Source organism: Phalaenopsis equestris, unplaced genomic scaffold (genome assembly GCF_001263595.1).
Source record: "Phalaenopsis equestris unplaced genomic scaffold, ASM126359v1 Scaffold000517, whole genome shotgun sequence".
Classification (NCBI taxonomy): domain Eukaryota; kingdom Viridiplantae; phylum Streptophyta; class Magnoliopsida; order Asparagales; family Orchidaceae; genus Phalaenopsis; species Phalaenopsis equestris.
Window position 1 is genome coordinate 325762 of NW_018164957.1, and position 23378 is coordinate 349139.

A 23378-nucleotide genomic window follows, 5' to 3' on the forward strand; every position below is an offset into this window, starting at 1 on the left:
GGAGGGCGGCGTAGACTGATTTTCTTCTGCTAGTTCAGAATAAAATGTAAAATGTAAAGAAGGGAAAGAAAGGGTGGTGGCCTGGGTTTGGCTTGTATGATGGGCTCAGTGTTGGTTTGACTGACAATAATTTTTTGTACCATCCTTGATAAGATATATGCTAGATAAAATTTGGTGTTTCATATTTGTTCTATGATCTTGATTTGATATTTTAATTGTGATTTATCTTTTCCTTTTCACAAACTCAATGAGTAGTTTAAGGTTTTTAATGTAGATTTATTTTTTAACATGCAATTTATTTTGATGCAACAAAAAGTATTTTACAAGACACTATGATGGGTTCAATGTTGGATTGACTAACAATAATTTTCTGTATTATTTTTGATAATACAAAATTAGTGAAAGTTTGGCGATTCACTTTTGTTCTAAGATTCTAATTTGATAATTCAATTGTGATTTATCTTTTCTTCTTCGATACTCCATATGATTTAGGGTGTTACAGAGCTTAGGATTTTAAATATAGATTTAAAATACAATCTATTTCGATGCAACAAAAGGCAATTTTTGCAGAACACTATTAATTTTAAAAAGGATTATTTATTATCTATGATGAATATTTAAAATAAATTGGGCTGTAGTTCTCATTGGAGAATAAGTGTTTTTTTGCAGAACACTGTATTAATTTTAAAAAGGATTATAAATAGAACACTTCATTAGAATTTCTCATATTGTTAATCTATTCCTTTGTAGATTTTTTTCTTAGAAATATTAAGCCAAGGTGCTGTAGTTCTCATTGGAGACTAAGTGTTTTTTTTTTCAAATTCTAAAGCTAAGCATAAGTGAGATGATTTTCAAATCTTAAAGCTAATGTATTAAACCTCTCCGATTGTGTGGAGAATATGACTTAATTGATCTTTAATATATTTCTTAAGCCTTGATCAAATAAATGTTGGTAACAATATCTTGGTAAATATTGTTTAACTAAATTTTTAAATCCAAGGTAATTTTCAAATGCACTATAATTAATCATCTTGATTCAGTTTTTTAATTGATCATGAAGTTGATCATAATAATTCATTAAATTGCTGAATATTGTACTTGAATCTCTTGTTTAAATGGCATTTGAGGCAAACAAGAAAGCTTCGAGGTTTAAGCCTCACCATCATCAGTGAGGCTTATGCCCTTATCATCTAAGGCGTACATTTTGAGGCTTTATGTTTCAACGCATTTAGGGTAGCGTCTCGATCAAGTTATGCCAAAAAAGTATATTATATTATTTTATAGATAGACATTGTGTTATATTATATTTAATAATTCAAAAAAATATCTCAATGAGGTTAAAAGATAATTTATTGATGATTATTTGATTATGTTGTTAGTTTATTCTTTTATCTTTAAATTATATTGGATTTTTGATTAATTTATAGTAGTTAGAAAATCGTTCTGAGTGAAGAATATTTTAAAATTGTGAATGAGATAGAATTAGATGATAACAAATATAATGATTCTTTTGAAGATGATGAAAGTAAGGATGCGGCCACTATGGAGCTTGAATCTCATGGAATATTTAAATTTTAAGTGAATCCTAGAATCTCATTTCAAATTTTTATTTTATATCAATATTTAACATAAAAAAAATTTTATTTATGTGTTTACGATAATAAAATAAATCAACATATCAATGATTTATGTCATATTTATGAGTTATTTTTATGTTTATGAGTCTTTTTTTTTATTTTTATGCCTCTCCGCATTATACAAAAGGCCTCAATTCTTGATTTTGTCTTTTAAAACATGTCTTGAATCTATGCTTAATATCAACCAAAGTTGATTTTATTTTAGTTAACAATCTAGCCAAAATTTTAAGAAAATTATATTAACTCAAGTTTGGCTTATTTAAAATTTTGGAAATTAGAGAATTTATATTTTAAAGGGATTTTCATTACTTAACAAGTTTTAAAGTACTACAAAATTATGCATTACATTAAAAATTATGAATATTATCCTTAACTCTATTATAGTTTTATTTAAATTGTCTAGAATCATAGCTAAATCAAATTTGTATAAACTCAAATCTTTTTTTGTTGATATATTAATTGGCCTTATATGAAGTTCTATGTTTAGAAGGCACAGTCATGTAACCTTAAGTTCCGATAACAAATTTAATGGAGCATGTTCTAAGGTATATGATTTATATTGTAGTTCTAACGTTAATCTAAATTTAGATGCAACAAAAATTCACATTAGACATGTAATTTTCATAGGCCTTTAAGCTATTAGCCTCAAAACTATTTATTACTCTTGATAAAAATCAAAGTATAATCCAATTCATACAAAATATATATGGCCTTCTACAAGTAATTGCTATAAGAAAGTTAGGCATTACGAAAGCCACAAACACATTTGAAATCTTACGCAAAAGAAAGAAACCAAATTATAATAAAGGTAACAAAATTCGGTTATGCTTTGTCCGATTTCATTTGAGTAACCATTACCTTTGATAGGCTTTACATTTTGACTAGTGCAATAAGCCTTCTTGTAGGGCATTGGGTTGCTTCTTAGCCACTGAAATGAGGAGAATTTCATTGTGGTCAAGCATAATTTTCCTAATCAACACATATAAGACAACATATCTTATGCATGTCTCTCATTCAAGTTCTGTCATATTTGTTTCCTAGATAACCTTCAACATCACCTCATAACACTCGAATTAATGACTAAGGGACTGCCAACTGATTGTAATTTTGTGTCATAGAGAAAATAAGAAAGGAGATGGATCTAACTATGAATATATTGTTATCCTCGATTATCCAAGTCTTTATAGGCCGAGTGTATTTTTATTTCTAGTCTAGTGAAGTGGTCAGTCGGAAGCACATTGGCATAATAAGAGAATATCAAACTTGAAAGCATATGAAGTTTGTACCATAGTAGCATAAGATTAATAAGCTTTTTTTTTCACCAATGACTTATTAGCTATCTAAAGCTGTGAAGTGTAACTTTTACTTGTATGTTTCCAAATGGCAATGCTCTTATCATTTTTTTTTATTTTTCATATATGATTGGAAAATATTCAGTGATTTCCTTGGGGTGAGCTAAACCCTAAACTATTTTCAACTTTTAATCTTCTATTTCAAGTAGTTTTTAAGCTATTGGAGACTTTTTCTTAGTACTTTCTATGATGCTGATATATATCATTTATTACTGATTTATTTTGTGCCAATATGCACTTTTTTTTGGGGGGCTTATGTTTTTATTTTATTTTATTTTTCTGCATATGTTTATATTTTTACAGGTAGTGAGCGCAATATGAATATGCTTACTTTGGATGGTGTTGACGTTATGGGTGAAAGATTAGCTGAAGAGGTTGGTCTGTAATTTGGATGATGAAATGAAATTTACCTATGAAATTGAACTTAGATGAGCATTATTTTGTTACTAGCTCAAAATTTATCTTATAATTTTGGTAGAAAGAAGCAAGATTCTTCTCTTATGTAATTTATTACTGATGAGGATTTTTCAATAGGTTATTGATATCATCAAAAAAAGACGAAGGCTTAAGAAAATTTCTTTTATTGCTCACTCTGTTGGTGGATTGGTTGCAAGATATACAATAGGAAGGCTATACAGACCAGCATCAAAATCCCAAGAGCTTCCTGCAGATGATTTTCAAGGTTTGAATGCTAAAGGAACAATATATGGCTTGAAAGCAATGAATTTCATTACTGTTGCAACACCCCATTTGGGTTCCTGGGGAAATAAACAGGTAGTAGAAATTTTTATTTCCATTTTACATCGTTTTCTTTATTTCTGTTATATTCTTTACTGAAATGGCAAAGAAAATTTTAATGAATGATATGGAAATTCACGCTTGTTTATTAGAAGTTATACTTTGGTACAAATTTTGGCAATAAGATGAGCACCCCATGCTCGTTTGAGCTTTTTGAAATCTAGTACAAAAAGATTTGCATATATTGCGCACTTCTACATTTTGTGAATGCTGTTCTTTTTATGCGGTTCATTATTTTATGAAATCCTATTATGTATATTTCAGTCAACCAAAAATTTTCTAGTCAGAATTCTTGGCTGATCTTTATCTGGCTAAGGGGTCTGCTTTATGAACCAACATTCTTTATTAATCCCTGTTGAGTGCTACATGATATATTAAATATAGTTTATGAGTTCTTTTTAGTGCAACTTTTATCAATGCCGCCTTTGGTCTAACTCTTTTTTTTTATTATTTTCCATTACATAAATTTATGAATGATGTTAGTGATTATCCTCTTTTAAGTTCGATTAGGAGATAGTTTAAAATTTTAATTTTTAAAAGAGATGGGTGAATGATTATAGTGTATACTGAGGAAGAAATGATGCTTATTGAAGGTGACTTAAATTGAGTAGTGAGATGAGCTAAGGGTGAATTCATGTTGGTTTTGGAATTCAATAGAGAAATATAACAGGTGAATTTGTGCTTGATTTCACGCTAGGTTATGATCTTGTAATAGTGAACAAATGCTTTAAGAAAAAAAAGAATGCTACTTAAGAAAGTGGAGTTTCCAACGCACAAATATTTTTCTTATTTTGAAGGAAATGAAAATCTCATCTCGAAGTTTGTAATGTGATTCTATGAGAATTGTATCACACAAAATAGAGTAGCATTTATTGATGTATATGGTATGAGAATAAAAATCAAAATTTAAAAGAAATTATAACCCTATAATGAGGTGATGGAATTTGAAGTGCCTGAAATTATTATCTTCAAATAGGTTGCCAAGGAAGTTATGTTTGAATTACTCAGCTGTTCTATATTGGATGTGAGATGAAATGGCTAGTTCTATTTTGGAGTTTTAGATCGTAAATTGATAAGGAGACTTGGTGGTTAAGCGAGGAGTTACAAAAGGTCATTAAGAAAAGGAAATATATTTTTAAAGGGTGAAAAATATTAGGAAAAATTGCATACATGCCACAGTTATATTCATTTATATATCTAACACCTAATTTTGATATTTACATTTATAACACTTTAGTGTTAAAACCTGTGCATGAAAAGCATGTTTCACTTCTAACAAGTTAGTAATATTGGTATTTTTTATGTATTGTCAAATATTTGAGTGGTATGTATGTAAATATAAAATTTTAGGTGTTAGATATGTAAGTATATAAGAATTGTATGCTATATACATAAATGCTCTAAAGTTTTAATACCAATGGGATTCATAATGATTTCGAAAAGAAACAATGAATAAAGCAAAAGCAAAAAAGTTTAGATCATTATATAATATTGTTGATATTAAGGAGGAAATGATACAGAAAATAAATATACTAGAAGTTGTCAATTATGCCAACAAATTCTTTCATTGTATGGAAATAGGTGATAATATATTTTAAAGCTCAATTAATTATGAAGTGGTCTTATATGTCCAACTGTTGGGATGGAAAATCCAGGAATTGATCAATTAATAATCAAAATCAAACCCGGGAAAACACATTGATTTGAGAGATCCGGAACAAAATTCAAACAAAAGAATATAACAATGAAATCTAGAAGAAGTACACTAAGATTTAATGTGGATAAATCTGAGAACGGAAAAAAACCGCGGAGCCTCACCATACCAAAATTTCACTATGAAAACTAAGAGAAATGCATATCTTACACACTCAATTCAACTCTCTACTCTTGGAATTTACAATAACTTCGGGATTCTCCTCTCAATGACATGAGAGAAATCACTGAAAACCTTCTTTTTGACTCTTGATTGCACCTTCGTTATCGTTGGCAAGAGAGTTCTTCACATAAGAAAATACCGTACCTTGTGTTCTTTCACTTTGAATTGAGGACTTAAGCCCTGTAATTGGAGTCGGACAGCTCTAGCACATCGGGCGTTGTGGTGCTGCTTGTTATGTTTTGGGACACGGGATAGAAGAACTCGCGGCGCACTCGCGCTACTCCCAGGCGTAGGGTTGTCGCCCGCCCTATAAGAGAAGAAAGGTGCAGCAGGCGATTATTCGTATTGGTGAATTTTCCTCTTAGTCCGAATTTTGATTTCAATGCTCCGCACCTTGCCTTTCAAAGTTGGGAATCCCAGGTTTCTTTAGTGACCACTTTGTCATGAGGAGTGCGGCCTAGCATCTTTGGTTCTTGTCCAATTTATGTTGATAAATCATCCCTCCATTGAAAAAATTCGAATCACTTTCTCAACTCAATTTAGAAGTTGAACTTAGGTGATTCAAAATCTCGAGATTGACCGTCAGAAGTTAAGTTCAACCAAAAAGAAGTTCCTTGAAGAAAGATTCTTCTCTCTGTCCCACCAGTCAAAGAAGCTAGGTAAGCAAGCCAATAATATTTGTCTTTGTTTTCACTAGCAACCGGGTCAAGGGTTCCGGACACGGGGGCGCTATCCACAGTTTGTGCTACTACCCCTCAAGACCCAATGCGAGAGCGCCACTCGTGGCCCGGGGGTGAAACTTTGCCCTGGAGCCTGGGTGCCTCTGTCGTGGCTGGCTTTAAATCAGGATCCAACACAACAATCTCCCACTTAGAGGTTGATTTGCACCGATTACCTCTCCTCCAGATTTGCACATCCATTTGTATCATCTTAATAGTTTTGTACTGTAGTGTGGCCCACCTCTCATCTCAATCTTCTTGAACTCCAACTAAACCCAAGTATAGCTTTAGTTTCTCGATAATCACCTCCCTAGTCAACATGCCTATAGGATTTTGTGTTGTATGTATTTGCTTTAAGAATAATTGCCCATCTTCTAGGATACTATGAATAAAATGATGCATTGGTTGCTTTGTTTTGGATGAAAAGTTGATTCTTTGCAAGATTAATACTCATACTGTCAGTATGAAGCTTTTTAATCCTTTGCTCTCCATTTCTATCGTAAAGCTCTACAACCAAACTTTCCTTGCTAGTCTCAGTGATAAGAATGTATTTAGTTTTTATAGTAAAAAGTGCAACAATCTTCTACAGCCTGGAAACCTAACTCATTGTTGTGTTCCACAAATTGAAAATATACCTTGTACTTCTACCATATAAATCTTCTGTCATATTTGAATCTACATATCCCTTTAGACTGATCCTTATACTTCCAAAGTAAAGTATCATGTTGATTGTTCCCCTCGAATACCTGAGAATTTACTTCACCATCTTCCTATGATGCATTCCTAGATTACTCATGAATCTAATGTCCACTCTCACTATATGCGTAATATCTGATCTCATACATATCATAGCAAACATCAGACTTCCAACTACTGAAGCATATAAAGTTCTCACTTTATGTGGTTGCTCTGCTTCAAACTTAGGCGATAGTTCTTTAGCTTGAAGTGACTGCCTAAAAGGTGCTAATTAGTTTTGCCTCACTAGTATTTAAATTTGTAGGATTTTTTCAATATACTCAGCCTGAGATAACTTCAGTATGTCTACACTCTTGTCTCTTGCTGATTCTCTTCCTGAGGATCTTCTTAGTTTGACCTAAATTTTTCATCTCAAATTTTGTTAATAATTGATCATTCAAGTCCTTGATTTTCTTCATATCTCTCTCTGCAATCAGCATATCATCCACATACAAGTGAAACAAGGTATAACAATTATCAAAAAAATTTTTGAAGCGACAGTGGTCTTCCTACTATTTGACATGAACCCGTCAAACCTTCCGTGTCACTATCTCAGGGCTTGCTTCAAGCCACAGAGGCTCTTCATCAACCAGCATACCAAATCTTCTCTCCTTGGAATCTCATAGCCCTGTGGTTTCACCATATACAGTTTCTCTTCCAAATCTCCATATAAAAAGACTATTTTTACATTCATCGATTCCAGATTTAGATCTTCATCCGCTACTAAGCTCAAATACCCAAGATCTACTTCACATTCTAATGATGCATTCCTAGATTACTCGTGTATCTAATGTCCACTCTCACTATATGTGTAATATCTGATCTCATACATATCATAGCATACATCAGAAGCATATGAAGTTCTCCCCTTCTGTGTTTTCTTTGCTTTAGACATAGGCGATAGTTCTTTAACTTGAAGTGACTACCTAAGAGGTGCTAACTAGTTTTGCCTCACTCATATTTAAATCGTTGTAGGATTTTTTCAATATATTCTGCTTGAGATAACTTCAGTGTGTCTGCACTCTTGTCCCTTACTGATTCTTATCCCGAGGATCTTCTTAGTTTAACCAAAATTCTTCATCTCAAATTTTGTTAATAATTGCTCATTCAAGACCTTGATTTTCTCCATGTATCCCTCTGCAATCAACATATCATCCACAAACAAGTGAAACAAGATTTAACAATTATCAAATTTTCTTATGAAGCAACAGTGGTCTTCCTACTATTTGACTGTGTCACTATCTCGGGGCTTGCTTCGAGCCACAGAGGCTTTTCATCAACTTGCATACCAAATCTTCTCTCCTTGGAAACTCATAACTCTACAGTTGCACCATATATAGTTTCTCTTTCAAATCTCCATATAAAAATACTGTTTTTACATTCATCTGCTCCAGTTGTAGATCCTCATCTGCTACTAAGCTCAACACAACTCTAACAATTATTATATTCACTATAGGAGAAAAAATCTCAGTGCAGTCCACACCTTTGTGTTGAAACTCTTTCACAACAATTCTTGTCTTGTAGCATTTATTAGCATCTGACTCATCTTTCAACCTGTAAAATCACTTGCTGTGTAGTTTTCTTTTCCCATTCAGTAATACCGCCAAATCTCATGTTAGATTTAATCTTAGTAATTGCATGTCACCATCCATGGCAAGCTCCCATTCTTTAGAATCTTCAACTTGAGTGTCCTCTTCATAACATTGGTATATATTACTATCTTTTAGCAACAAATAGTATAAAGAAGGATAATAGATGTGTATCGGCTGTGTTATTCTGTTGGACCTCCTGATTTCAGTAGCAGTTGACTGAAGAACTTCACGTGCTTCATCTGATTGAGCATTTTGCTTTCTCTATCCCTTTAATCATCATTATCTTCTATCTCAACATATATAGACTCTTCAAAAGTAATTTATGGGCTTGAGTTCTACTCTTGTCTTTATACAACTTCATTTCATTAAAAGTGACATCCCTCATCCTGATGAAATTCTGATTCTGATAATCCCATAATTTGTACCTAAATTCATCTGAGTCATGCCTAATAAAACTTGATTTAACATATTTCAAACCAATTTTATTGTTGGACCTTACATCAATATGAACATATGCAAAACAACTAAATACTTTTTTTATGAGATAGATTTACCTCATTGTCACTACAGACTTCTTCAGGTAAGTCTTCCTTCTTGATCAGATAAGCAACGATATTCACGGCATCTTTTCAAAAATAATTTGGCAAGCCAACATGCATCCTCATGCTCCTGGCACGCTCTGCGATAGTTCTAATGATGTGCTCAGTTACTCCATTCTGCTGTAGAGTCCTTGGAATAGAGTAACTCATGCATGATCCACTCTGATGCACAGTAACCCATGAATCTCCGATCACGATACTCGCCCACATTATCTGATTTGAAACACTCCAGCCTCAAGTCTGTCTCGTTTTCTATCATGGTCTTTCACTTCTTAAACATCTCAAATACGTTAGATTTTCACTTTAAGAAGTAAACACATACATTTTGGTGTGATCATTAATGAAAGTGACTAAGTAGTGAGAACCTCCAATTAATTGAATTGGAGTAGGTCCCCATACATTAATACACAGTTACTTCAATTTCTTTAACTTCATCATTGACCCACTTTTAGAGAAAGAAACTTTCTCTTGCTTATCATATACGCAATCTTCACAGAAATCTAAATCTACAAATTTCAAACCTCGAAGCTTGCTCTTTGAAAGTGGTGACTTCATATATTTCTTATTCATATGGCCGCCTGCGGTGCCATAGACTTGCATCAACCTTGGTTCCAGCCATATCAATGGATTTTGCCATCTCATTGATCAGATAAAATGTGTCTTCAATGTTGCCTTGAGCCATCACGATTGCTTGTAGTCACCTTACATGAATCATCTGTAAAAACAATCACGTACCCTAACTTTGTCAGCTGGCTTACCGAGATCAATTCTCTCATCAGACTCAGAACATGTCTAACTTCACTAAGCTTCCAAACCATTCCATTTGGCAACTTAACATCAACCTCACACTTTCCTACAATATTATAGGCCTTATTATCTTCCAAGTAAATCTTTCTTAAATCACTCTGAATGGAGCTTTTAAGCACCTCACTATTGGGGCATGCATGAAAAGAGACACATGAATCTACTATTCAAAATTTGATGCTGACTTGGAATAAAATCAGGGAATTACATTTAATTTCGCTTGTGGAGACATTTGTAGAGAGATTCTTGTCTTATCTTCTACCACCAACTTTTTTCGGAGCTTTGTAGTTCTTCCTAAAATATCATTTCATCTCACAGTTCTCGTATTCACCTCTGACATTTCCTCTTCATGACTTAGACTTTTCTTTTCTCAACTTGAATTTGTCTCTGCATGTGTTACTGTCCAAATTTCTTCATTTGTTTTCAACATTTGACACAGAACTTGAAGATTTATCTCTCATTGTCTTCTTGCAAACTTCTTCATCAAACACGAACCAGACAGTATCATCAAGGTTTAATTTCATGTTACTTGAAGAGTTACTCACTGTCTTGACGAATTCATCCCAACTGTCCGACAATGAAGATAAAAATATCAGTACATTGACTTCATCATCAAGCTTGATGCCCATAAAATACAACGGATTAGTCATAATGTTGAAATTGTTCAAGTGTTCAGCCACCGAACTACCTTCCACCATATTCATGTTAAATTATTTCTTCATCAGAAAAATCTTATTTGACGTTGAAGGTTTCTCATACATTCTTCTCAGTGTCATCATGAGATACATCATAGTTTTCTCATTCACTATGTTAAAATCAAAAGATGCGGAAAACTAAAGACAGATCAAACCTAGGGTTATTCGTACCATCACTTCTCATTCTTCCAAAGTCATCCATTCAGGCTTTTTGGTGATTCCTTTTAAGTGATAGATACAGTTTCTTTCGATATAACAAATTTTTTACTTGCATTTTTCAGAATGCAAGGTTTTGATCCATTAAACATCTTCACCTTGTACCTCGTTTCGTCAATCATTACTCCTACTCGAATCAAAGATCTTCAGAAAGGAAAGTTCGCTCTGACACCACTTATTAGGATGGAAAACCCAAGAATTGATCAATTAATTAGTAAAACTGTACCACATAAAATACATCAATTCGAGGGATTTGGAATAAAATTCGAACTGAAACACATAACAATGAAATTCATAAAAAGCATACCAAGATTTAATGTGGAAAAACCCGAGAACGGGAAAAAACTACAGAGCACACTACACCAAAATTTCATATGAAAATCAACGAAATGTACAGTTCTTACACCACTCAGTTCAACTCTCTACTCCTGAAACTGCAACAACTTCAGGACGCTCCTCTCTCAATCACTTCACACAAGAGAAATCATTGAAATCCTTCTTCTCGACACTTCATCACTCAACGCAAAAGCACCATTGAGAGTTCATCCTTCCGAGAGAGTTCTTCACGCAAGAAAATACAATACCATATATTCTATCACTTTGAATTGAAGGCTTAAGTCGCACAACTAGAGATGAACTGCTCTGGTGCGCCTGCACCACTCCTGGATGCGGGGGTGTTACCTGCTTTGTTTTGGGACATGGGACAGAAGAACCCACGGCTCACTCGCACAACTCCCAAGCGTGGGGTTGCTCCCCGCTCGGGATCTAGACACGGGGGTGGCATCCATGGCGCAAAGATGTTGCCCCCCAAGCCCAAGCAAGAGGGCGCCGCTCATGGTGTGGGAGCGCCACTTTGCCCTGTCACCTAGGCGCCCTTGCTACGGTCGGCTTCCAATCAAGTTCCACAACATAACACCAACATGCAAACAAATTAATTTTCACAAATTAAGATTTTTGGTTTGTTACTTTTTGATCAAAATCAAAAGCACTAAACTATCTAATAATAAATTACCTTCAAGAAATGGACAAAACAATACCAAAGAAAATTAACACTCAAGCCAGTGTAAGTAGATGACTTTTCTCGAACTTAGATAGTCTCCCTTGTATCACATTCGAATTGCAAGTTTGAAGCTACAAAAAGAAATTTTATTAATGCCAAAAGCTTTTCCATTTCAATAAAGGCTATTGCAAGTTCTCCTCCCAACCTTCTCCGTCGATACTCTTACAACAAAATTTTATTTGCCCACTTGATTTCTTTTCTCCAAACCTTTTTCGGCATTCACACGACATAGTTTGTCATTTAAAGAAGTTATCAATATCTAGTAGCCCATCAGTAAAAGCTTCATGATCAATTTTACTATCATAGCTAAAACACTTCAATTTTAACTGCTTCGGTTTTGAAATTGTTATTAGCCTCTTAATGAAGGAATTTTTCATGGCATAAAAATCATACCTCATCTTGAATGTTTTAAGTGCAGCTTCATATTAGCTTGCATTTATGGATCGTGCTAAACTCTATTCTCTTGGTGCAGGTTCCCTTTCTGTTTGGCCTCACAGCTGTTGAAAAAGTTGCTGCTCTAATTATTCACTTGATATTTAGAAGAACTGGTAGGCATCTGTTTCTCACAGATAATGATGCCCAGAAACCTCCACTTCTACAGCGCATGGTGGAGGATTGTGACCTCCAGTTCATGTTTGTAAAGTTTCTCTGTTTTATCTCCTGCATGTTTATAGGCTTTTTATGCAGACTAACCTGTTGATGCTGAACTGTTATAGGTCTGCGTTGGAAGCATTTGAGCGCCGTGTTGCTTATTCAAATGTTGGAAATGATCGTATCCTTGAGAGTGCTAGGCTTTGACTCTACTTTTATTCTGTATATTAATTCTCTTTTCGTTTTTTTTTCTTTAAATGAAGGGCTATCTGATAGTATAACATTTCCTTCAAATTAGTAAGCTATTTTTTAGAGTAAAGCGCCAAAATATGTGACTAATTGTTTAATGAGGTCATTTTAGTCCCAGATTATAAAAGTGTCTAATTAGCTTCGATGCTTTAGAAATTTGAGTTGAAATAATCCTCTAGGAGAACTATTTCAGCCCATATTAAATATGATTATGAAGATTAAATTGGCACTTGTATAGACTAGGGGACTAAAATAACTCGAGGATTATTTTGACATATTTCCCTACTTTTCGTAATTTGATTAGCTGGATCTCCTTCTATATAAGCATGTGCCATCCTAAAAGAAAATTAGATTGAGTGATATTTGCGGAATATCTTAGTAAAGCGAACCTATTAGGTTTACCATTAATTTTGATTTTTACATAAGTGGTCAGTCACAAGTTGAAGACTGCAACTAACTATAAATTGAACTGTTCAAAAAATGTATAAATTAGTATCTGAAAAGCTTAGAAAGATTACAAAAAGTGTTTGCTAGGTGGCACGTGATTGTGTAACCCTAATTTTAATTGCTTCAACAATGTGACATGTTTTCTAAAACTAATAATAAATCAGATATTGTTGGCTGGAGAACTTCATCAATCAGACGCAATTCTGAATTACCGAAGGTAATAATTTTCTTAGTTATTCATCAGATTTTTAGTCTTTTCATCTTAGTGTTCATTTAATTATTTTAGTGGCTGTTAAGTTAGTCTTTGCTAATATTTGAAAATTTTTATTTCTTTTTGCTTCTTCAGTGGGATAAATCTTTAAACGAGAAGTATCCACACATTGTCTATCAAGAATATACAGAAGGAAGCACTTCTGAAAACCGTCCACTCGATAACACTGACCTCAATAGCAATGATGTGCTTGAGGGTAAATTTTGTATTTGTTTTTAGCTTATTTGAACGATCTTTATATCGTTATTTATCTATGACTGGTGCAGCTTACATTCATGATGTAAAATTTTAGAATTAAGGGTGTTCTTTTCGCATTTTACGTCAAAATTTGAAAATGAATCTCAGCATAGCATGTTTTTTCAATGAGTGGATTCTTATTTGGTGATTTAGCTATTGGAGGTTTTTATATATAACACTTTTGATTATTACGTATTATATTGGGTCTTATTAGAAAAAAAAAAAGAGTAGCAAGCATAATTAGTATTGTACCTGTATTACAAATGTGTATTACCTTTATGAAGTAGACTGATTTTCCCCTGCAACGGTAACAACTTTACCAAACAACATATCAAATAATTTCTACTTTGTCAAGTGTTTTGAAGTACTCCATGTTCTCTCTTCCACTCTCTCAACGACCCTCTAAGAAAATAGAAAATAAAACTCAAAATTTATGAATTTATATATTGTTGAATCCCGGTGTCCGTTGGCTCATTCAATCTAGGCAAGACTTTTAGACGAAGCAAAGAAGAATGGAATGCACACTCCTTTAATAAAGAAGAAGGAAAAAGGATGAGGCCTCGAGAATAGGAGTTCATTTCTATTTATAGGGCTTTAGATTGTCTCTCTCTTGTTAGGTTACAAAGAGACTACAATGTGATGTCTGTTGATTGGTCCTAATGACATCAGACTAATACGCCACGAAAAATGGATTGGTCCTCTGTTGAATGTGATCGGGCGCATACTACTTCCTCTCTCATTCGTGCAGCTGGTACATGAAGAAATGGACTGCCAAGGCCCCTTAGGGCTGTTAGCATCTTCCCTGGCCCGCAATGACTATTTCTTTGGATACATGCATATATAAATGTCAAATAAGAAGTTGGCATTTGAAGTTAGATAACCTCTTTTGGAAATATATTTTCTTTCACACAATTTACAGATCAAACTGGCTGTTCTTTATGTCCTCATATTTCCAGTCTGATTGTTTGCAGAAACCTTACAAGCAAATCGAATATTCAATTTGTATTTTTTCTCCTTTTTGCAGAGAAATTGGTTGTTGGTCTAACTCGTTTGTCATGGGAAAGGGTGGATGTAAGCTTTCACAGCAGCAAGCAGAGGTTTGCTGCACATAGCGTAATTCAGGTATCCCTCCCACAGCCGTCTATTAAAGGCTTTATTGATATGGGGACATTTACATACATACATACCACACAATTCTTATGAATTTACATAGCTAACATCTAAACTTGGTTTCATTTGAGTGAGCTTTATGGTGATTTTGTTGTTTCGTAAAGTTAAAAAAAAAAAAAAAATTTGTTCGGGTATACTGCTTTTCTAAAAAGTTTTTTCGCAAAACACTTCTTTTACTCGTGTTGGATTTCACTTTCTGCTTGGCTTTAGAACACTGCTTTAATAAAGCAGTTTTTAAACAAAATTTTAGAAAAGTAAAAGCGTAACCAAACTAGCCCTTTGATTTTTACATTTATAACACTTATCACATGCAGAATATCACCATTACTAACTTTTTAAAAGTGAGATATATCTTTCCATACATAGGTAAAATGGCATTATGTAAATATCAAAGTTTAGGTGTTTGATATGTTGGAGGCATGTATATAAATCTGTGTTATTTGATATCATAAGAATGGTTGATTTATTGATGTTTACCTCTTATAATCTTTCTAACTTTGAGCAGGTGAAAGATGCCTTGATGCACTCAGAAGGTGCTGATGTTATACAGCATATGATTGATCATTTCCTTATTTGAGGTCAGAATCTGCTCTTTATTTCGGGTTCTGATATTTGAAGAATTTATACTGCCTAATAGCATCTCCAACGTCTTAACAGTATACTCCGTCAGGGCCTTGGGGGGGTAGGGTTAGTTCTCTATTCGTCGGTAGTCCTGCTAATTTATTTATTTATTTTTTCTTATTATTATTAGTCTTTTAAAATATTTCAACCTTTGTGCATGCCCACAAGCAAATGAACATCTTATTGTATTGGATTAAAGAGTCAAAACCTTATTGATTAGAGTTACGAATTATTGGAGGCTATGTAATAAAACTAATTGTAATGAAGAAATCATATTGCGCATGAGCGTGTGCGTTTAAATGATGTTTATGTACTTATACATTTGAAATTTTAGTCTATGCCCATAGTTTTAGTCTTTGCCCATAGATTTATAAAATTATATACTAATAATTTTATATATAATTTAATTACTCAATTAAATTTTTAATATGTTTGTTAATTTATATAAACAATTACCTACAAATTAAATATCTAAATTTATATGAAAACTATTTACTGCTTGACTGTTTTAGTATTTAAAATTAATATAATCAAGTTAAATATAAATTAAATATGAACATTAAAGAATTTAAATATGTATATAAAAATGAGTTTGGCTCAATCTCAAATGGAATATGAATAACTTATGATTTGAGTAAGACACATCATAATCCATGACATCTTCCGCTCGTCTCATCTTGTTTACGGTAGCGGCACTGTCATCAGGAATGATAATGTTCATCATCTAATGCCCTTATGGGTTTGATTGCTTTTCTAATTACTTGAGTTATTTGCTGAAAGATGACTAGTTGCGCAAGGTGGGAATGAGGTGAGGTGTGGTCTCTCAAGGCAAACAATTATATTAATTAATTTTCAAAATTTAAAGCTATATTAGGTTTTTTGTTTTTTTTTTAATAATTACCTAAAAACAAGAGAATAAGGAGGAAAAGCTATTTTTTTTAATTTATTTTTATTGTGTTGTAAATGATAGTCAAAAGCATGAGAATAGGGATGGTTTATGGCCAGTGAATACCATTTTAGGAAGATAATCAAATAAGCCAAATCATGACTTCACAAATAATAACAAATTAAATCTCATTAAATGTAGAATTTGGGCACTAATGTAAAAAAAGTAATGATAATAAAATAAAATCATAAAAAAAAGATAATTTAATCATTTTCCTCCCGAATAAAACTATTAAAAGAAAAGTAAAAGGAGTTTGAATACTACCTGTGCCAATAATACAAATACAAATTTACATACATACACAAGCCAATAAATTGTGCTCTTACTACATTGCACAACATAAATTTAGATAAAAAAGGAAAAATAATTCGTTCTACGTATCGATAAATGTAGAAATAACAGGCAAATTGTCCCGGGCTGATTCAAACCAGATGGATGATGTAAGAGGCTTGGGAGAAGAATTATCTATTAGGTAGGGCACCATGTATTTCTTCATATCGTTCCGTACAATTCCTAGATGACTTCCAGGTACACTGACAAACTTAACTCTACCAGCTTCATCCAAAGCTCTCAAACCAATCCAGTCCTCTATGTAAAGCGTGGTCTACAGTGTCATATGAAACATTTCTATTTTAAAAAAATTTACGTATATATCAGATAATTCATTTAGATGCACAACACTTCAGTGCCGCAATCCATCAAAACTGATGCATGAAATATATATTTCACTGCAAAAATGGAAGAAATAATGATGGCATTGTTTGATGTCATGTTAAAATTTAGGTGTTAGATATGTAAGTTACATATATATATAACATTTTAGTAACCTATGCATAAAAAAGTATAATTCATTATAAAAAACATTATGATTGTGGCTTTTTAAAATTATGTTAAAAGAATTTAGTCTTATCATTGTAAACATTAAAGTTTAGGTGTTAGATAAGTCAATACATAAGAATAGTGTGGTATGTAAAGATAAATAAAATGTTTAGCGTGAAATTGCAGTTATACCTCTTGTGGCGATAGAACTGGACTGAAGGCACCATTGGGGTAATAGCCAAACCAAGATGTCTCTCTAGGAATCAGAACATTGTCTTGCTCACTCTGACAAGAAAAAATTATGAGCAAAATAGCAAAAGTCTATATGAACAAAAACTTAGCAGCAGAGTAAATAGAAGGAATATGCAATAAATACCATTATGAGAACTAAAGTCTTCAATCTACTGAATCTTTCTTTATAAGTGGCATTCCTCTCATCTGGTTTTTCGTTGTTGAGCTTTGGAAGGAAGCGGCATTTTTCCAGATAATCAGATATATCCTGAAGATAACAAAAATGGATCAGATTTCAAGCTGCAACAGAGTTTTTACAGAGAACAGGACATCTTGGGAGAATAAGAAGGGATATCAATAACTGAACAATGACAATCTCTGAAAAATATTTTCATTGCTTGTTTTAGGAAACCAATATTAAATTTAAAAAATTGCAAACATGCCACACAATTCTTATGTATTTACATATGTAACACCTAAAGTTTGATATTTACACTTGAAACATCTTGGAGTCATAAACCTATGCATAAAAGGTGTATTTCATTTTTAAAAGAGAGTAATGGTGGTATTTTTTATGTGATATTAAAGATTTCAGTGGTGCATGAAAATTTGAATGTTTAAACTCAAAAGAATTATGTGGTATGTAGGTAAATGCCCCTATTAAATTCTATAGAAAAATACTATTTGGGGTTAGTTTGCTTGAGTGCTACAGGTATATGTAACAGCCCAAAACTATGATTGATATAGAGAACTAGTTTTCTCGATATAAAAAAAAACAATCTGTTGTGTCTCAGTTGAGGGATGGTCATCACAAAACAACATCTCTGAAGGAGGTTGGGAGTTTGAATCAGAAGCATGATTGTGCTTGATAAGTGCCTGGTGAGTTGAACCGATAATGAGTCAAGTTTGAACCAAACCCTACTTAACTCATTAGTTTGCAACCCCCTGATTTAAAAACTTTAATATTAAATACACTTAAAATACATTAAAACTCAAGTTTTTATGCATAAAATTATTAAAAATAAATAAATAAATTATATATCTTTATTTTATCACAAATAATATTCAAAAGCCCCAAAAAAAGTAATGCTTACTGTAGGAATTTTGAGATAACCACTTGGAGCAAGGTGTTCCTGCATTTCAAAAGTTCAAAATTAAGAATAACCAACACATATGGAATGCCTAGAAAAATCATCATGAGAAAAATTACATATAAATTTTCAGTGATCAAACTGTGTTTATAGCAGGCTAGAAAAATTGCAAGAGACAAACCTGCAAATAATCAGAGTATATCTTTGTCTTAATGAGTTCATCCGCAATTATGCAGAAAATTCCTGACTGCAAATGAGAAACATTGCTAAATTAATTTTACATTTTGTAGAAAATTATAGAAAGGCAAACACATCTACAATTTTACATATATATATATATCACTTGGAGCAAAAAGAGTAATTACCCCACAAAGTGGCACAGAAGCAGTACCAGCATGAGGGCCGCCCAGCGAGACGAAATTGTTAACCTGTTAAGACGTGTCATATTTCCAAACGAATGATATGATTAATCAAATGTTGACATTATTAAATAAAAATAGGGGAAAAACAGATAAAAAGAAGAAAACAAACAAATCGTATACCATGCATCGAACTTAATACCAAAATAAACCAAGATTTAAAAAAGCCAGAAATTCTACTCCATGCATCGAACTTAATACCAATATGTTTGAATTGCAACATTAAAAATAGTAAAAAAGGAATAGCTTGTTATGCGGACATCCATTAGAGTAAGACCAATGTTATTTCCATGATATTGTGCAGACTCCACTTCAAACATAAAAGGTTCTCTGAAATTGAGAAAGAAAAACTTTCCACAATGGTTTGTTTATCAATCAAAAGGAAAAAGACCCCATGTCGTGAGATAAAACATGGCCTCCAAATTTCCTACTTTCCACAGTAAAACACACGTTTTGAGGCTAAATATTATGCCATCTTTAAAGTTAATAAATCAAATAACACAAAACTCTCTCCATTGTCATGGAATAGATATATGCAGCTTATAAATAACTAATCAAATTGGCAATATTTTTCTCTATTGAAGCATGTGATTCCATATTATAATATCATTGTTGCATGGTTGCAATTTGCACAATCACTTAATTTTCATTAGTTGCCCCTTTACACGAATAAAAATGATCATCTAGTAAAAAGAAATAATTTAAAAAAAAAAAGTCATGGACACAGCATGACATGTCCAGTTTAGAATTTCTTACAGGCGGTGCGCCTTCACAAAACTCAACTATCCCCCGACCGATCAAGTTTCCCTGAAGGAAGATATAGAGGAAACTTTCATTAGCACCCTCAATGTATGTCAGCATCCAAAAAAAAAGTAAAAACTATGAGAAGAACAAAAGAATATTTACTTTAGAGGCTCCAGGTTAATTCCATCGGAAACAAAAAAAAATGTACAGTTGTATAAAGGCAAGTAAAGAACACACTTGTCAGAAGAAATCAAATAAGAGGTAGATTACATTATTGAAAATCAAATAAATATCAAGTGCAGTGGCAAAAATGACTCCGTTCTTGGCGTAGGAGCAGGAATTGTATTTCATTTTTTAAAAGTTAAAAAAATGATTTTCGATGTGATGTGATTGAGTTGGGTGGTATAAATGTAAAACCAAAGTGTAGGTGTTAGACATGTAAATACAATAAGAACTGGGCAGTATATATGTAAACGCCCCAAAAAAATTTATAAAATTACTAATAATAACTTAATAAACTCCAGCATCCTTAAGCAAAAATACACAAGCAAATCAAATATCAACTACAGATGAAAATTATCACAACAAAAAGTTAAAACTATCACCTGTGAAAGGCCAACGATGTTGAAACCCCCACTTAATTCTTTCATTTCCTTGACCTGCCGACCAAAGCAATGCAATTGCGCATGTTATGAAAAAACTCGGAGCATGATATGGAGGTAAAGTGTGTTGTTCCATATATTTTGGTTACCCTCTCGCATGCAACCTGTGTCTGTAAACATACAAGATAGCAATTCTATAAGCCTATAACTAAGAGCCAAACAAAAGTTATTAGAGCAATATCACCAGTTCACCACACTGTTTTCCAGAAACTCAACCTGTTGATCAAGTGGCATTAACCAGGAGTCCCATGAACCATTCCCAATTTCCCTGCGAAATGATCAAGAATTTGAAACATCAGCTCTATGCAGCGCTAATCAATGTCAATGAGTACGAAACACAAACTCGATCAATTAACTGACACAATGACCCATTCCAATTCTAATGGAGTTCTTATTCAATAAAATAGAAAGTGGAACACCCATATCTAAATTTGTTGAAGTTTCACCGACTTCTTTCACTTGATCACACGGCAGACCGAAAAAATATGCTACAGTGATTATATCTTTTTGATGCCTTGCAGACTGCTCCAGCAAATTAAAATTCAAATAAAATGCCCTAACAATTCATAAAACAAGAACGAAATCCCACATTTCTAACCTGACAACTGTGGCTATAAAAATTAAAAAATCTCAGAAAACTAGAGCATACATCTTTCATTCCAAATAAACGCCCAACCAGGTTAGCAATACAAAAAATGAAGAGAAGACGACAAAGATATACTCACAGGCAGTAACCTTGAGAACCAGACCACTCACTTAGCAGCTCGGTAAACCGCTTAACACCCCGATTACGGCATGCATCACCAATTCCTGCTCAAAGAATCAACTAGTAAAACCCTAAACAATCAGACACGGTGGCCAATCAAACTCGACAAAGGAATCAGAAACGAACCGTGCAAGAGGATGAACGGTATAGAGGACGAGGTTGGAAGAGAGACGGAGATGATCGCGAGAATGAAGACGATCTTCAACAACAAAGCTTCCATTTCCACAGTCTTCTCCAATAAAACTGCCGCGTTCCCTACAGGAAATCTAGGGTTTTAGGCTCCTGTAAGAGGTTTTTCTCCGAGGAAAGAGGAATGGTGCACGGGACAGGAATCAGTTCCTTTCACGATAGAAATTTCCCGTTGCGTTTAGGAGGGAAACATCGTGGGACACCACGCCCCAATTTTCAGTTATTACTCAAAATAAAAAAAAATTAAAAATTAAAAAAAAAAGTGCAAAATAAATTAATGAGTTGCACCAAGATTCAAATCTGGTTTTAGAAAATTAATTTTTTTTTATAAATAAAATTATTAATTTTATTTTTTTTTATAAATGTGGGACTAAAGGTCACGGGTGAAATTAGAGCTTCAATTATTATGACATGACATGAGTGGGCATGTAAAAATGATCAAATATTACATACTATTATTTGGAATTAATATAGTTGGTGGCAAAACAATTGCATGTTATTATTTTTCCTGTTAAGTTTAAATATGGATCCATTAAGTTTTACTCAATTTTGAAATATATATTATTTTTTATTTAAATTTGATTGTGAAATATATATTTAGATATTTTTTTATGATTGTATTTATCTTATTTGTGATTTTTTATTCTGTCCAAATATTGGTAATAACTGCATGTATTTTTTCATATTTATTTTTATAGGTATTCATGTATTTTATCATAGTAAATGAGCAAACATCCTAAATTTGAAGTCAATATCTGATTTAAATTGACCAAATTTGATTCTATTTAGTCTTAAATTAACATGAGTGGGTATAGATAGTGGAGTCAAATCTGATATTAATTTGTTTTATTATAATAGACTCTAGTCTGACTTGTGTTGCACCCTTAAAGATTATAGATCATTAAATTTTATATTTGTTTTAAAATAAAATAATCATTTCATATTTTAATATATGTAGAATAAATTTTGAATTTTTTTTATTTTAGTTGATTAATTCAATATTTAAATCAAAATTATGGATTGAAATTAAATTAAAACACTCACTTTCAGATGTGTGTTTAATGAAGTGTGTGCCTTTGAAGTTTTGTGTTTGAGACTCAGGGTTTGTTTGAGGTAGCTGCAGCTTAATAATAAGTCACTACGTAGTAGTTGTCATAACAAAAGCTGCTGTGGATAAGCTGATTGTGTGTTTTTTTTTACAGTTTGAAAATAATTGTGTTGCATTTGCTTTTTGGATAAATAATCATTCGTCCTTTGTATAGTAATGATGTTTGCAACAAAACTGTTCATACCAATAAATTCTATATTTTAAATACAAATATTCAATACATAACATTACAAAATAAAGATAAACAGGTTAATCAATAGTGGGTGGCACGACAACTAAAATTTAAAAAATTATATATTAAAACAATAATTAATAATATGATAATATTATTTTTAAAATGCAGACGACGTATGTCACGAGTTAAATCATTTTTCAGGAATACTCTTTATGCTCGGTCACTTTTGACAGTAGAACTAGATAGCATGCCCTCAGACATAACATGAGTAAAACTTGATAACATAAATAATTAATTATAGTTTTATGCACTTGTGAGATCTCAGAGAACTTAGTATACAAACCAACAAATTTGACACTACAAGAAGATGTCAAGCATTGTAAAAAAAAGGGTTTTTGGTTATCTTTAATCAACGTAATACCAAGCTCATATGTGTCACAAATGCATATCACTAGAAAAAGATCATCTAGAAGAACATAAAAAATTGTAGCACCGAAAAAAAAGAAACTTGGTTAACTTCATTAGAATTTCACATATGACACCAACCAATAGTAATATA

The 23378-nt window shown here is 32.6% G+C and overlaps 2 protein-coding genes across 4 annotated transcripts in view; one reads left to right on the top strand and one right to left on the bottom strand.

Annotated features, from left to right (window-relative positions):
* The window catches only part of LOC110028622 (putative lipase YOR059C), a 20428-nt gene extending 2323 nt beyond the window's left edge, over nucleotides 1–18105 (top strand). For 2 of the 3 annotated variants that reach the window (XM_020730543.1, XM_020730542.1), the window contains exons 3-10: nucleotides 3293–3363; nucleotides 3524–3763; nucleotides 12556–12716; nucleotides 12800–12855; nucleotides 13535–13587; nucleotides 13717–13837; nucleotides 14903–15000; nucleotides 15554–16007. In XM_020730543.1, the coding sequence (XP_020586202.1) occupies nucleotides 3307–3363; nucleotides 3524–3763; nucleotides 12556–12716; nucleotides 12800–12855; nucleotides 13535–13587; nucleotides 13717–13837; nucleotides 14903–15000; nucleotides 15554–15625 (858 nt within the window). In that variant the 5' untranslated portion in view covers nucleotides 3293–3306 and the 3' untranslated portion in view covers nucleotides 15626–16007. Of the gene's footprint in view, nucleotides 1–3292; nucleotides 3364–3523; nucleotides 3764–12555; nucleotides 12717–12799; nucleotides 12856–13534; nucleotides 13588–13716; nucleotides 13838–14902; nucleotides 15001–15553; nucleotides 16008–17900 lie in introns of those variants that run through there. The other variant, XM_020730541.1, reaches the window with a different exon arrangement.
* LOC110028624 (palmitoyl-protein thioesterase 1-like) lies at nucleotides 16847–21701 on the bottom strand. Its single transcript, XM_020730544.1, has 12 exons — nucleotides 21474–21701; nucleotides 21307–21391; nucleotides 20798–20849; nucleotides 20671–20691; nucleotides 20525–20578; nucleotides 19932–19982; nucleotides 19122–19184; nucleotides 18938–19003; nucleotides 18760–18798; nucleotides 17811–17933; nucleotides 17627–17719; nucleotides 16847–17219 (listed from the first exon to the last, which is right to left on the bottom strand). The coding sequence occupies exons 1-12, from the start codon at nucleotides 21565–21567 to the stop codon at nucleotides 16989–16991; spliced, it is 972 nt and encodes a 323-aa protein (XP_020586203.1). The 5' UTR covers nucleotides 21568–21701; the 3' UTR covers nucleotides 16847–16988.
* Between the last annotated feature and the right edge of the window lie 1677 nt (nucleotides 21702–23378).

What these genes read in the sequence shown, in the direction of transcription:
- LOC110028624 (XM_020730544.1), bottom strand. Translation starts at nt 21,567, where the DNA reads ATGGAAGCTTTGTTGTTGAAGATCGTCTTCATTCTCGCGATCATCTCC. An exon ending in GTTATCTCAAAATTCCTACA is followed by an intron (nt 17,934 to 18,759) that starts GTAAGCATTACT and finishes TGTTATCTTCAG; the next exon opens with GATATATCTGATTATCTGGA. An exon ending in CAGTTCTATCGCCACAAGAG is followed by an intron (nt 17,220 to 17,626) that starts GTATAACTGCAA and finishes ATGACACTGTAG; the next exon opens with ACCACGCTTTACATAGAGGA.